Genomic DNA, 15,981 nt, shown 5'->3' with positions numbered 1-15,981 from the left:
TATTGTGACTGTGTTCCTCCTCTGCATGTTACGCACTCGGCGGATGGAGTCAAAGTGGTTAACTGTGCTATGGGAGGGTAAAAGAGACGTAAATGTGGGCGGGGTTTTAGGAGAGGAGTGAGGAGAAGATGCAAATGGCCTGACATACATTTATTATAACTTGTGGTTTTAGACACTTACTTCTTTTTCTGATATTAAGGACATTGTGAAATTCTAATGCATGTTGTTAATCCACACAATAAAAACATATTTTAGTTTAGCACAGGTTAAGGATGTCCCTGTATCAGGCCTAATCGTCAGCAGGTTAATAAGTGCATAAGACTGATATTTACTATGGTAAAAGTATCACATCTCTTTATTGATTCACATATGGCCAAGTCTGTGATATACTGTATTTTTGTTTTCGTTTGTTTTTAGTTTCTACTTTCTACTTGTATAAAAAGTAATCGATGCAAACGTTTGACCCGTATGCGACGTCTCATGCACAACATTGATAAACGATTCTCTCCCTCGCACGACACGCTGGTCAAAAACAGATGATGTATGGATTCTGCGCATTCGTCCATTAAACACACAGAGACGCACACCCTCTTACAGCGTGTGATTATTAAACTATAGACTAGAGTGCTCTGCATAGATTTTCCCCACAGCACGACCCCCTCTTAGTCCAAATCAAAGGCTGTTGGATGATAGTGCCCGGAAAAGATGACAAACCTCCTTGTGCGCTTGTTCAAATCACAGGGAACAGTATTGGATTCCTGTGCTGCTCTTTTATGCTCCAGTTAAACACTGTGCTATATGTTTTACGCTGTTAATAACATGTCTTTACTGCTATCTTGAGAAGTTGGCAGATGGGAGACCAACAGAGACCGCACAGGGGGAAACGCATTTGTAGAAGACGGATGAGCTTGAGCTAACAAACCCTCTCTCCTGAAATGAACCCGCACATTCGGAGAAGGGCAAAAGTCCCTAAGCAAACGCAAGCAGTGGTTACTTACGCTAGGTCTCAGCTGGAGGAGGCCGATTGACTGCTGATTGTGTAACTCGGAGAAACACAACTGTGACCCCTAAATTGCACACAGCGCACAAAGTTGAAACTTAAATGAGATGGTACAACTGTGGCTCGGTGGTTAGAGCCGTTCGCCCGTGAATCCGAACGTCCCCGTTTGGTTTCGTATACAGATCTCGTGGTGCAGCTGTATAAATATATGAAATAGTGAGTCAGCGCAATATCTCATTTAACCAAGTCTGGTAATCTATTATTTATGCTGCCCCGAGCTATATTATTCCTGCCCTAAGAGAAAGAACAATATGTTTGAACAACTGTAAAGTGAGCCTCCAGGTAATCCAAGTACGAGCAGCTTCAGGTTAAAACTCCTTCTGCATTATCAGACCAGTCCCTTCAGTTTAAAAATGACTTCCAGATGGCAGCGGGAACGTCTTGATTTCAAAACCACTGTCCCGATGACGACCTTTGAAGCCTTATGAAATAGTGTCAGTGTCGGTACAGTTTTAGCCTGACAACTCGAGACAAAAACAAATCGGATCAATTTTGAAATATGGGAGAGCGGTGGCATGTTCTGAAACCCCGCCCGTTCGAGCCGCAGGGAAAAGGTCGCAGAGTGGATCAACGTGCGGCTTTTCAACACAAACGAAGAGCCGCTAGCCACGGTTAACGCTAGCTCTAGCTCATTTAACCGAGACAAAACAAGAATACAACAACATAAGCTCTTTCGCTTCCCGTTGCAGGCGATCGAGACCAACCTGATGAGGAAGTCGAGCAGCGGCCTGACGTACATAGCGGAGTGGAAGGGCGGCCTGCTGGAGCACAAGATGGGGCACCTGACCTGTTTCGCCGGAGGCATGGTCGCACTGGGAGCCGACGGAGCGCCCAACGACAAGACCGGCCACCAGATGGAGCTGGCGGCCGAGATTGCCCGCACTTGCCACGAGTCGTACGCCCGCACAGGTCGCTCTCTTGAATTTTAAATACTGCGAGATTTCTATCTCTGAATATTTAACCCTGAATGTGTTTGTTATTTGCTCTGCTTGATTCACTGTGAATTTTATGCTCAGAATTTAGGATGTGAAATTGCGGACATACAATATAGGCACTGGTTTTGCCAAATCAAATGTCCAACATGTTGTTTCAGGGTTGAAGCAGAACTGAGTAGCATTTTCACCTTATTGAAGGTCTTTGTTTAGTCCCTGTGATGGTTAAATATGTGTTTTTGGAGCATTTAAAGTGTCCGTCGTCGCCCCCTGCTGTCCACAGGCAGAAAACCATGAGAACTCGGCTGAGAGACCCTGGCTCTTTTTTATATTTGTGTGTCTTATTATGGTAAAGAAGGAAAGAAGAAATAAAAGAAAAAAGCTTTTACGTCACAAGGGACCTGCAGGGGGAGCTCTATCGCCAATGTTACTTAGTTTATTTGTAGAGCACATTTCATACATTAGTTAAGATTATATAGGTAAGTTAAATACTCTTTCGTTCTGGTTTAGTCTTTTTTGGTCCCATTGGGATATCATAGGGCAGTGAAATGCATTGGCCATGAAAAACATTAATGTCCATTCAAGTTTTTATTGGACCGTTTATCGCGCTGCTGCACATTTGGTTGCATGTGAGGTAAATGCTTTTTAGCATCTTTCAGCTTTTCAGTGCGGGTGCTCCTGATTCATCGCACTCTCTTCGGTGATGTTCGTTTGATGATGTTTTATCTTTTTAGCTTTGAAGTTGGGTCCAGAGGCTTTCCGTTTTGATGGAGGAGTGGAGGCCATTGCCACTCGACAGAATGAGAAGTACTTCATCCTGCGCCCGGAAGTCATCGAGACGTACATGTACATGTGGAGGTTCACACACGACCCCAAGTACAGGGAGTGGGGCTGGGAGGCTGTGCAGGTGAGTGGGTGTGGGGGGGTGTGTAGAAACACAAATTTAAAAAGTGGTGTTGTAAACTTTCAATTAAAAAGTATAAGGTGATATTTTTGCACTTTTGTGATTTAATTTGACAGACTTTTCATATTTTTCTGATACTTGAACCTCAACTAATACATTTAAAGACATGTTTTAAAAAAGACTGATCTGATCTGAATATTGTTATCAGGATACTCCAAAAATCACCAAAATGTTCATTTTTGCCGTTATTGCCCAGCCCTAGCCGTATGGAGGAGGATTCATTGTGTCCAAATGAAATAAGTAAATACACAATTAAATGTAAGCAAATAATACAAAAAATAAATACATGTTCAATTAATTAATTTTATGAAACAATTAAATATTTTAATAGTTATTTAAATGCATTATGAAATTATTAAATAAATAATTTAATGAAACATCACAACTGTCACAAACATTCAATTGGCTAATGTTTGACACTAAGCAAAACAGATCTGAAAAGTAGAACTCAAAATGTGAATTGCAATTATAACATTTAAAAACCTTTGAACTACACTATTAAATTAACTATTTTAACACATTTGTGTTTGATGTTATAGCTATTAAAGTCATCTGTGTTAGTTTACATGCTGATGTGCTGTTCCTCTGCCGCTCTCACATATTTCACCAAATATTGAAATGGAAAATGGCTAAATTATCTTCAGTCAAAGGCAAAGCATAAACGTCAGACGGCTTTACTGTTATTGCTCAAGGAAGAATAGAGTCAAACGGTTTCAACCACAAATGCTCAAAGTTGATTGTAAAGTTAGAGCTCATGTGGCTGTATGTCTGTGTGGTCCAGGCTCTGGAGCAGCACTGTAAAGTAGAAGGCGGCTACAGTGGCCTGAGGGACGTCTACGCCGCCTCTCCAAACCACGACGACGTTCAGCAGAGCTTCTTCTTAGCCGAAACACTCAAGTAAGACCTGTGTCTGTCCCTTTCACTCACAGATGATTGTCCTGTCGTTTCCTCGGGACAGCGCTCCTGGAATCACCGTGACAACATGTCCCACATGTGCCACATGTCAAGTGTACAGTGTTTGATTCCTGTTGCCCTGCAGGAAGTCTAGATTCTGAAAGACTTTGACAAACTTTAAAGTTGAAGTGAATCGTTCCAAGCAGGGCTTAGATGTAAATGTCCACAAAATGTGTTTTGTTTTATCTACAGTGACTCGCTGCTGTAGACAAGGATCAAACTCACTTCTGTCTGCTAGAAGTATCCACACTTTTCACTTTTCTTTTGCAATAGAAAAGCAAACTCACTGGAAGTTGTTGCTTATTTTGCTATAATTATTTAAAATCATTACCGTTTAGATCTGATGTTGTTTAATCTTTTAAAACATTACACAGTTTACTTCATTTTTCCTCCTGTCAAACTTCCTGAAGACCGTATTTTAAACCGTCTAATGGCACAAGGACTTCTGCAACACTCATTTACTCTCATTAATCACTCATACACACATGAAGTCGCCCTCTGTCGCCTGCTGGGATTGAAGTCAGACATATTTTCAATACGGCAGCTCGTGTGGGGCGTTCCCGCTTCACAATGTTCCCAATTCATCAAAAGTCATAATGTCAGATGTCTGAACTTATCACCTTCTTCAAACGATGCTTCATATTCTGACTTGAGAGTTGTTCATGTCTAAGTTGCGACTAGCGAGAATAAACCTCCTCTAAATCACTTCCATTTATACCGTCTATAAAGCTTAATGGTAACGGCTTAGGTGGCGACGCACGTGCCCGGTTCTGTGTCAGCCTCAGCGTTTCGAGATCCACTCCCGGTTCTGGCAATTTCCTGAATGTCTCTCCCCGCTCTACACCCCCATTCCACACTAAAAAGAGTGGACAGATCAATATTCTTAAACTCATCTCATCAAACGATAATAATAAAACATATTTCTTGCATCCACACCTTGCAAATTGAGATCATAAAGCGTTTTTTTCCTTCATGAAGTTAGTGCTAGTAGAGAGCATTTGTTCACTTGTTGCTACGGTGATGGCCACAGCGTAGTGATATAGCACCGTTCCCTACTTTGGGCACTAAATAGACGCAGGAGAATGAAAGCAGACGAGCGTTAAAACAAAGCACCGCTGACCCATAAAACTCGACTAAATAAGTAAACGTTACCTGTAAAACCGCTAGCGTTAGCCGTTCGCCTTAGCATGAGCTGTAAAAAGATCACAATCACTGACGAAAAGTTGAATAAACCAGTTTGCTTGAGGTCTGAAGTGTGATCCATGTTAAAGCTTGTATAATGATTGTTAGTCGTTAAATATGTAGAGACGGCTTTGACCTTTTATAACAGAAATACATTTTAATCTGAGTTTTGCTGACATTTCTTTTCTTTTTTTTTCTCCCCGTCGTCCCGTGATTGAGTGCACTATAAAGTCTGCTGAATAGGGCAGGACTATTCAGTTTGTTTAATAAACTACTTCAAACACACAGGGAACTTCCTCACTCCCTCTGTCCACACTCGTCCACAGATGAGGACACTGACTCCAAGTTAAATTAACAAACACATGCTGAAAACGAGCTGCCTTTCATCTTCACAAATAATGCCCGATTAGACGCACTTTTTGTCAAATCCGTTGGCGGTTTTCCCATCTCTCCTTGGACCGACTCCGAGGCACGTCTCGCCAAAATCAACATGAAATATTCCTGTTGTTTATGCCTGAATGTTTCCCGATAGAAAAGCAGCAAATGGAAACGTCTCATTAACATCATTTCACATTAAGCGCTGCCCGTGGACAACTAGCGGGCGGATATATGGGAGCAATTGACCGCCAGCCCGGACAGCGCCGCAATAATTGCCCCATCAGTCAACGGGCGTCATAAAGGCGATAACGGCATCACGGACCCCGCCAGACGTTAGAGACTATCCATCCGTTTAGCACCAGGCCGGAATCATCTCTGTCCCTGTCGAGGATGAACTTCACTCGGAGCTCAATAACTCTTAACACTTTTAGCCACTAGAGGCGCTGGCGCTCAGAGGCGGAGGAACGGGGCCAAATATACGACACAATCAGCAATATTTGAGTCTTTATGGTTTGGTTGTGTAAAGTAGGGCTGCAGTAAAGTGTCCTGTAGTAATATGAGCAAAACTGTAACATTACTGTATTTTCTGGACTATAAGTCGCACCGGAGTCTAAGTCGCACCAGCCAAAAAATGCATAATAGAGAAGAAAAAAACATATATAAGTTGCACTGGAGTATGAAATGCGGGAGTAAGTGTGAAAATAACAACATAGCTCCGGAGTATAAGTATATAAGTATAAATAATATAAGTCGCACCCCAGCCAAAACTATGAAAAAATATGCAATTTATAGTCCGGAAAATACAGTATTTTGAGCAAAACTGTTACTTTATGTGAATTATGTCAGGTACTCACTTTACCTGCCATTTAATCGTGTTTTTAAATATATATTGTTATTCGTCTTGATTTTATTCACCTGCGGACCAGTCGACTATAAAAACAAATATTCATAGTCGTATTTTAATAATGGTAATGCAAAAATGAATTGAAAGGTGAAAAATAAGAAACATTTCTGATTTTCGCCATGAATGCACTTTGTTCGTCTCTCGCCGTTTTGTTGTAAAAGTCATTGCAAGACTGACCGCACGATTACATCACTCCATCTTTCATAAACTCGTCTCCCGTGACAATCGGTCTTCAGCGCCGAGATCGCTTTCATCACTTGTTTTACGGCGCGCCCCCATGATGCAATCTGCTCTGACCTCAGACGTGCATCAAACGCCTTGGACAACTTTCATCTTGTGAGTCCTGGATCATACATCATGGGCTGTGTCGGGAAGGAAGGGCATCTGATTGTGAAACGCAGTGCATTTCTTTTGGTCTGTACGCTTTGTTTTATGGGTAAAATGGCGTGAAAGGAAGAGGGGGTGAAGAGCGGGTAAGACATTCAGCATATTGTCAGAACTGGAAATCGATCGGACGATGACGAGAACTTCAAGGCTTCAACTTGGAGACCTCTCGAGCGCTGGGCAACGGGAATTATTTGTTTCCCTTTTTAAAACTAAATGTTGTTGTTTTTTTTGTTTTTTTCATATTTTTGGTTGAAATGACTGAAACTAAAAGAAGAATAACATAAAATAGTTTAGTGAAGCTCCTTTTTATTAGTCTCTCTTATGTTAAAATGTAAATAATGTCGTGAATGTTGTTTTGAAATGATGTAAATTTGAATATTGAGTGTACCGTATTTTCCGGACTATAAGTCGCACCGGAGTATAAGTCGCCCAAAAATAGATAATAGAGAAGAAAAAAACATATGCGAGTTTCACTGGAGTATGAAATGCAAGTGTGAAAATAACAAATAATATCACATATAAGTCGCTCCGGAGTATAAGTATAAATATAAGTATAAGTCGCACCCCGGCCAAAACTGTGAAAAAAGGTGCGACTTATAGTCCGGAAAATACGGCATATATAGTAAAAACTGCTGCATAAGGAGATATTTCTGCTCTTTTGTGATTAATCGTACAGACATTTCACATTTGTCTGATAAATAAACTTCAACTAATACATTTAAAGACATAATATTGTGGGAATATCGTACTCTGGATGCTCAAAAAGAATATTAAGATCAGTTAATATTACCCAACCCTAACGTCACCTTTCAGCTCGGGAACAATTGATCACTTTTCTTTTCTGAACATGTCAGGAGTCTTCAAGCCCATGAGGACTACCTTTTTTCACACCCGACCACATTCACGTCGCTGAACATCACAATAAACATCCTCTCGCTGCGTCGCGCGTCCCGAGGCTTCACGAGCCGTCGAACACGACCAGTCGCCTTTTCCCACGCTGAGGTGCACGCTCGCCCGCATACGGGGGCCGTGGCGTTTAGTGGGTTAAGAGGGCGGCGGAGTACAGGCGAGAGGCCGTGCAGATACATAAAATCACCCTCTGCGCACCGCGGTTCTACGACAGTATTATCACTCTGCGGCGGTAATTAAACTGATTCACTTGCATCCACAGATCCTATTACATACGCTCTAAACTGTAACATATTAGCTGTGATGTGACTCATTGCAGAAGAGTTTGGAAGGAAGCGTCGGTGATTTGATTAAAAGACGTGTGGAAGATGGGTTGAAATTAATAGCATTGTTTTCTTGTAAATTATGTTGATGTTATTCAGTTATGTGTTGTTTTGTTATGTAACGGGGCGTTTTGAATGACATTACCCGCGCTCAGGTTGCCGTGCTACCAAAACTCTGAAGCCTTCATTCAATACTTACTTTAAATACTTATTGTTCTGAAGGCGCTTGCAGGAGTGACGTGTGTGTGGAAGGAAAAACAAATTTAAATCACGTTTTTTACACAGAACCAGACGGCCGGATTAAGACTCGATATCTAGTGGTGCTTAATGAAATAAAGTTACCGTATTTTCCGGACTATAAGTTGCACCAGCCAAAAAATGCATAATAGAGAATAAAAAAACATGAGTATGAAATGCAGTTGCAAGTGTGAAAATAACAAATAATATCACATATAGTATATAGAGTATAAGTATATAAGTATAAATATAAGTATAAGTCGCACCCTGGCCAAAACTATGAAAAAGGTGCGACTTAACGGTAATATTGTCTCACCCAAACCCCATACATTTTTGTTGTGATTGTGAATGTTCTTACCTTGGTGCAGATATAGTGTAAAAGCAGCTCTTCTGTTCAAAATGAGACCGCCGTGTGCTGTCTGCATTGAATTCTAGAGCTTTTTTCAATCCGCCAAACCAGGTAGTGCGCTGTTAGCATGCTAGCTGCTGTCAGCGACTCCACTCTGGCCGCTGAAAGGCACTTATACACTCATGGCGGTGAATAATTGGTATGCTCTGAACGCGTTGTAAAATGTAAAATAAACTAGTTCTGTTTTTCACGTTTTTAAGAAAGGTTTTTATGCTCGTTCGATGCTAATGTTTGCGCGAGTTATTGCATCAGCTAACTAAACGATGGTTCTCTTTTGTCGGCAGGTATCTGTATCTGCTGTTCTCCGACGACACCCACATGGCGTTCGAGCACTGGGTCTTCAACACCGAGGCCCACCCGCTACCGATCATCAAGAGGGACAAAACAGACAGACCCAACGAGGTGGAGTAACGGCCCTCGTCACAATAAGAGCACAAACCTCTCTATCCTGTGTAACTGAGCCCGCCCCAGCGTCGCCCCGGGACCCGTCCGGAGCGGATTCGTTTTTTATATAAAGATGATGAAATGAGGAGTTGGATTTGATCTTTTTTTGTTTTTGTTTTGAAGTTTTTGTAATTCTTCCTGGTCCAACGCTGGGCCTTCACTGCCAGATACTGCAGTTAGAATGTAATAAAAGACCCACACATATCTTCAGAGAGGAGGACGACGTGTAAATGACTCTCGGGATTGTTTTAAAGAGATTCGTCGGAGGTACAGTCGGTATTGTGCCGCGTCTCTAAGTCAAAGACCCGAAGCAACATCTGCCCGCCGCGGATTCTTGCCTGAGCCTTTTGAGGATCATAAGACTGACTCCACAGACGCTTTTCTCCGACAGCTTTCCGGTGCTTTCCACGGCTCTTCGGATGAACTCGCAGACTGAAACCAAACTTCTAAATCGTTGGGAGTTGGAGGTCTAACTGCCGCCGACTCTCTTTCTTTTCCCCACTTAAAAGTTATGGTTTGACGGTTGTTCTGCATTTGCACTATGTTCCTAAAGGGGTTTGGTCATTCCAGGTTTGAGCAAAACTACAAACACGCCATCGTCGTACCGGTTATTGTGTAAAGGTGAACATCGTTTGCCATTTGAATCTTTAGTTTCTTACTGTATGGCGTTCATCCGAGATATTTCTGCTCCGATTTACTGTTATGTTTTCATTCATTCTCTCAGTTGCTGGATCAGAGTTGGTCCTGTTGTCTGCGGTCCAAAGAGAAGTATTTGGGAGTTTAATTTGACTCTTTAAGGTGCAGCGTGTGACTTTTCTAGAGGAGAAAAGTCACACGCTGCACTAAGACTGTCGGAGTTGTCTTGAGATTCTCGGTACTTCCGCATCAAATGAAAGAAGTTGCTCGACATCACTGCGGAAAGTCATCGTGAACATCCAAACACATTTGAGCTTAGATTCTGATCCTCTGTGTGGCTCAGACGCTTCTTCGTGTCGCTCCATCCACTTGAATAGGACACACTGTAAACCGTTTCTCCTCCGTGAGGGGCCAACCACACGCGTTTCTCACCCGAGCTCGACCACAGAACGGCGTCATAGCGTCACCGTGCGGCCGCAGCACCCTCGCTGACCACACGGGAGCGCTCACGCCTAAAGCGAGAGGTCACAGAGGGATGTGACGCTCGTGTTTTGTTTCTAAGATGCGCCCGCGACAGCAGATTGAGCCGGTTTAGTCTTTTATTTCGTGTTTTCTTTAGTGCCTTCACTGTCGTCCGTGGAAGTAGCAGCTCACACAGGCGCGCTCGGCTTCAACGCCAGAATATGACGCTTTTTTCCATCTCAAACGGGACGTACAGGACACGCACACCCCATATTTACCCACAGCTATTCCAATGTGATGATTGTGTGCTTTGGTTCACGTGTGTGCTGTGTGTGAGTCCTCAGCAGGCGTTTAGCTTGACTACACTGACCCCTGGTGGTGAGGCGTGGACCGTGCAGTTGGAGTCAGGAACATGGTGCGTTCACGTCATGGTAAAAGGTGTAGGACTATTTATTATCAAATGCTTTTATACACTGTCTCTTTGTGGGTTCGGTATCGTGGTGATCTCATCTTTTTATTTGTTTGTACTTTTGCAGTATTGGCCTTGACTTTAGGCGTTTACGGTTATTATCATAGGGTGACCAGACGTGCGTGTTTACCCGGGACGGTCCCAGTTTGGAGCCCTGTGTCCCATGTCCCAAAACCATTGATTTGTCCCAGTTTTATTCGAGACATGTCCCAGTTTTTGACAACTTTAAACCCTTTCAACAGTAAAGAAGGGAATACATTGTTGTTTCTTTAGCCAAACTAGAGAAAATCTGGCTTTGGAACAAACAAAACACAAAAGATGCTCTCATTTCCACAGATTAAAGTCCCTCAGATGATATTCTTATTCACAAGTGAGCCGTGAAAGAGGTGTGAATGATCCCAGTGCATACAAATGTACTTCAATTACCTGCGTTTTTTTACTCTTTTATTATTACTTCCCATTCCATTCCATCCCAGTTTTTACATTTGAAACTCTGGTCACCTTAAACTCTCAGCATATCCCAAAAAAGGCTTCACATTTGGGCATTATTTATGGAAAGGCCGACTGTGTAAAACAATGAAATGTAACGATTAACACTAGAAATACAGAGAAAGTGAGTCGTTGGTGGCTCTTGTGGCTCATCGTTGACCTCGTGGCTCATCGTTGACCTCGTGGCTCATCGTTGACCTCGTGAAACACCGTCGGGACAGAGATGATGCTGATGTTGTCGATAACAGTTCTTTATGTCGTCTACTGCAGGGGTTTTTGTGGGTTTTCCCGTTTACCTTCGCCATGACAACCGTTTACTGTAAAACTGAATGTACCGTCCAATGTGAAGTGAGCCTCTGCTGCTTTTGGATCAAACCTGACTCGTTTATGAAAGGAAAGCACAATGACACCGACGATGGAGGAAATGTGCTGTAAGAGACTTTTATTTTGAAATGCGAATGAAGGAAGAGTTTTTGTGTTTTTAACAACAACATTATTTACGTTGTTGTGTAAAAAGATCGCTCTGAAATGTGCAGCTGTGAAGTGCATCAGATTAATAAGTCACTTTTATGAAATCAGGCGACTAAACGATACTTCTACGTGAACAGAAACGATCAAAAATAGTAATAATAATAATAATAATAATAGTGTGTTTCATTTATAATCCAATCCAACTTTATTTTACTGCACATTTTAAAATCTTTATAAAGTCCTTTAGTCTTCCTCATAACAATTTTATCCATTTCTGTTTTGGAGCGTTTTATTGCTTTATATTACAAGAAATTGTAATAAATGACATAATGATATATATATTTTAATTCTATGTTGCAAAAAATATATCTATAAAACGGTTTAATTAAATAATGAATATTGGTGAGCTGAATATTTAAAAAAAAATAAAAAGCCTATTATTAGTTTATATCATCATTTTAGACTTAATAAATTAAAGTATAAATGTGTCCAGAGAAGTTATGTCACGATAAAGTGCGAAAGATTTGTCCCAAGTAGATGTTTATTTACATTTACCGTATTTTCCGGACTATAAGTCACACCAACCAAAAAAATGCATAATAGAGAAGAAAAAAACATATATAAGTTGCACTGGAGTATGAAATGTGGTTGCAAGTGTGAAAATAACAAATAATATCACATATAAGTCGCTCTGGAGTATAAGTATATAAGTAGTTCAGTTGTATCATCTGGTTTGCAATTTTAGACCGGGAACTCAGATATTTATACTATTCTGTGGTAAGCCCTGCGCACTGGGCGGGCCCTCCTCTTTGTTTTCAGGCTAGCCTCTTGATTACTGTCAGGAGACTAATAGCCCATTAAAGGACTGATATCTGAGTTCCCGGTCCAGATTTGCAGATTAACAATGACTCTTGGATGAGAGTCGAAACGGTTAGTTTTTTCTAAACTGAGTCCAGATGAAACAACTGAACCTTTTCCTACAGGAACTCTCCTGGACGAATGAGGGACAACACCGACATATAGGTATATAAGTATAAATATATATAAGTCGCCCCCAGACTTATGGTCCGGAAAATACTCGGTATTGACATTTAACACAACTATTAACCTAACAATGCGTACATCAGTATCTTCTAAACATTAAAACGTAAAATATGTAGCAAAATAGACGTGTTTTTCATGTTACGAGCTTTAAGACGCTGAGAGACGGTGGGACTATCCTGATTCCTGCTTTTGACACTTCCTTCTGTTCGCCGCGTTGTCATTGGTCGAGACGTCTTTTGGTGATTCCTGCTTTACGTTGTGTTTAATGCCTTTCTGTTGTGAATAAGTGCAGTGGGATTCTGCTCTTTAGGAACTCGTGTGACGTGGAAACTCGTGAAACCTCGGACGTCTTGTACAGAGAATTGCTGATAATCATTCCATTGCACATAGTTTACTTTGTTTATATGCAATATTTTAATTCGTGGGAGAAATCATTTTTGGTGTGTTGATATTCTTAATATAATTATTATTCTGGAAAGTGTAAATATTCCGTGGGAGCTGATGATTCGCTCTACATTTCTATAAATCTTCTGGATATTGAAAATGATATTATGAGCAGCAGACTTTTTAATAAACTATATTTGTTACACTTCTATTGTGAATAAAACGCTTTTAATAAACCCTGTCTCCTGGTTTTATTGTTTTAAAAGAGCATCATGAGTTAAGCAAGTCAAACCTAAGATCTGCTGTGAAATGTAAGTGCAGGCGGCCTCCTGTGGGGGGCGCCAGAATGTACAGGAAAAGAAGAATGGGAGGAAACCTGACAACATTTGGAGTTTTAAGATAAGATAAGATAAGATAATCCTTTATTGTCCCACATGGGGAAATTCCATTGAAGCATTTAGTTTTCCTTGACACTTTGGAACTTTATTTATATTTGTGTGAGGTGAATAGGAGGAACATTTCTGAGGTAATAAAAAGAAGAGCCAGGTCGAGTCGGCTCTGGTAAACGGCGTCAAAGATGGAGCTTGACATGACGAATGGCCCAGGAGGATCATGGGTAGACGTCAGGACACTTATAGTGGTTATTTAGGTGAAACAAACTCACTAAAGCGCGAGGAGAAGTGAGCTCCACACATTCTTCAGCAGATTAAAGATCTTCTGCCACTTTGTTTATGTACTTTATAGTACTCGAGTATTCAAGTAATCACAACTAACTGACGTTGAAATATTTGCTCTACAGCGGTGCAGGGGTTAAGGGTGTTGCACATGTGGGGTTGCTATGGCGTCGTTGGTTCGATTCCAGTCCTTGACTATTTGCTGAATGTCTCGCTCCTTATTTCATACATAACTGTCCTGTCAAATAAAGCCTTTGGGAGGGAAAAACTTTTTTTGTTTTGTTTTTTAATTTTAACTTTTTTTAAAGAAAGAAATCTGTGTAATTCCTCATTCGTGTTCCATTGTAGAAAAAGATTCAGCCGTAGTCATCTGGACACTGTTTTTTTTAATACAAGAGTCAGATCTATTTGTCTATTTGTTAGTTCTGTTTTAAGTTTCCCCTTAAAGTAATCTTTGTTCCTCCAACAGTTCTGTAATGGGCCATAGAAATCCTGTTGTTAGCAATAAATAGTCATTATCTGGATCATACACGGGATTCAAAAATTGCATCGTGCTGTTAGAAGACGTTTCAAGACTCACGGAGCAAGTATAAATAAAAATAAAGGAAATCCGTATTTATCTAGTGATTTGATTAGTGATTGATGAAACTAAATGTCTGTAAATATATTTTAAGATAAGATAACCTTTGTTTCTCCCACAATGGGCAATGGGGAAATTCCACTGTTGCAACACATTAGGCACAGAAACAGACTTGGTACGGATAATTTATAAAAACACACGTAGGAAAACTCTTTTAGAAAAACTCTTATAAAAACCCTTATAAACTCTTATAAAACCTCTTATACTCTTAATAAAAATAACACTCTTATTTACAGCTGTTATTTACACATTTACAATAAATAGAGCTAAAAAAAAAACTATTCCATCAAGTGGAATCATTTTGCTGTATCAGGATGGAATCTAGTAAAAAATACTATATGCAGAGGTCTTTTTCTGCAATCAACCAATGATTAATCAGAACAAATTCATCTTTAGTTGCAGCTCTAATGCAGCACTTCTACTGCTTTTGTCACAGTTTTAAGGCCAAGTATTATATATCACACTGTAAATAGAAGACGAGAGACCTATATCTTCAACAATGCATTTTAATCCTTTTAGTTCTTGTTGTTGGGTTTTATTTTGTCTGTGTAATAGAAATGTATATCCACCAGAGGGCGCTGTCAGACAGAAGAGAAGACCAGAGATTATTGAGAAATATTAATAATCCCATGTTACTGCAGTGGATTCATGCAGATCCTTTCAATCCACTCACGTATCTTTACTGCACATGTTTATGAATGGAGTCTACTGTCTCATGTGTGACGTTTGTGCTTCGTGTGACGTGTGCGTGGACGTCCTGCTGTTGCCATGGAAACCCCAAACATCAGACTGCTGGTCAAGATAAACGCAATCGCCTCAGTGATCTGTAAAAATAGCATAAAAAACCGTAGTGTTCAAACTTGGGCCTTATTTGTGTGGAATTTCACCCTTTGCGTGACCAAGAAGCCTTTTATTTTAAACCAATGTGTCATTATTGTTTCCGTCAATGTAAGACGTTTCCATGGCAACAGGTTAAGAGCATGCTGAATTCTCTTGAATGGCACTTGGCTGTAATGCTAATCCTGATGTTTGGTGCAACATGCTAATGCTAATCCTGATGTTTGGTGCAATATGCTAATGCTAATCCTGATGTTTGTTGGAACATGCTAATGCTAATCCTGATGTTTGGTGCAACATGCTAATGCTAATCCTGATGTTTGGTGTAACATGCTAATGCTAATCCTGATGTTTGGTGCAACATGCTAATGCTAATCCTGATGTTTGTTGGAACATGCTAATGCTAATCCTGATGTTTGGTGCAACATGCTAATGCTAATCCTGATGTTTGGTGCAACATGCTAATGCTAATCCTGATGTTTGTTGCAACATGCTAATGCTAATCCTGATGTTTGGTGCAACAAGCTAATGCTAATCCTGATGTTTGTTGGAACATGCTAATGCTAATCCTGATGTTTGGTGGAACATGCTAATGCTAATCCTGATGTTTGGTGCAACATGCTAATGCTAATCCTGATGTTTGGTGCAACATGCTAATGCTAATCCTGATGTTTGGTGGAACATGCTAATGCTAATCCTGATGTTTGTTGGAACATGCTAATGCTAATCCTGACGTTTGGTGCAATATGCTAATGCTAATCCTGATGTGTGTTGGAACATGCTAATGCTAAT

At 40.7% G+C, this 15,981-nt stretch overlaps 1 protein-coding gene across 1 annotated transcript in view; it reads left to right on the top strand.

Annotated features, from left to right (window-relative positions):
• The window catches only part of man1a1 (mannosidase, alpha, class 1A, member 1), a 143,408-nt gene extending 134,188 nt beyond the window's left edge, over window positions 1-9,220 (top strand). Inside the window, exons 9-12 of the mRNA XM_072443547.1 lie at window positions 1,750-1,969; window positions 2,727-2,899; window positions 3,738-3,853; window positions 8,924-9,220. Of these exons, the coding sequence (XP_072299648.1) occupies window positions 1,750-1,969; window positions 2,727-2,899; window positions 3,738-3,853; window positions 8,924-9,050 (636 nt within the window). The 3' untranslated portion in view covers window positions 9,051-9,220. The remainder of the gene's footprint in view (window positions 1-1,749; window positions 1,970-2,726; window positions 2,900-3,737; window positions 3,854-8,923) is intronic.
• Window positions 9,221-15,981: the final 6,761 nt, after the last annotated feature.

The sequence above is a fragment of the Eucyclogobius newberryi genome, unplaced genomic scaffold, assembly GCF_026437365.1.
Source record: "Eucyclogobius newberryi isolate DKJ021-1_F unplaced genomic scaffold, fEucNew1.0.hap1 SCAF_1, whole genome shotgun sequence".
Taxonomy (NCBI): Eukaryota; Metazoa; Chordata; class Actinopteri; order Gobiiformes; family Gobiidae; genus Eucyclogobius; species Eucyclogobius newberryi.
This window is presented reverse-complemented; position numbering and strand designations above follow the sequence as displayed.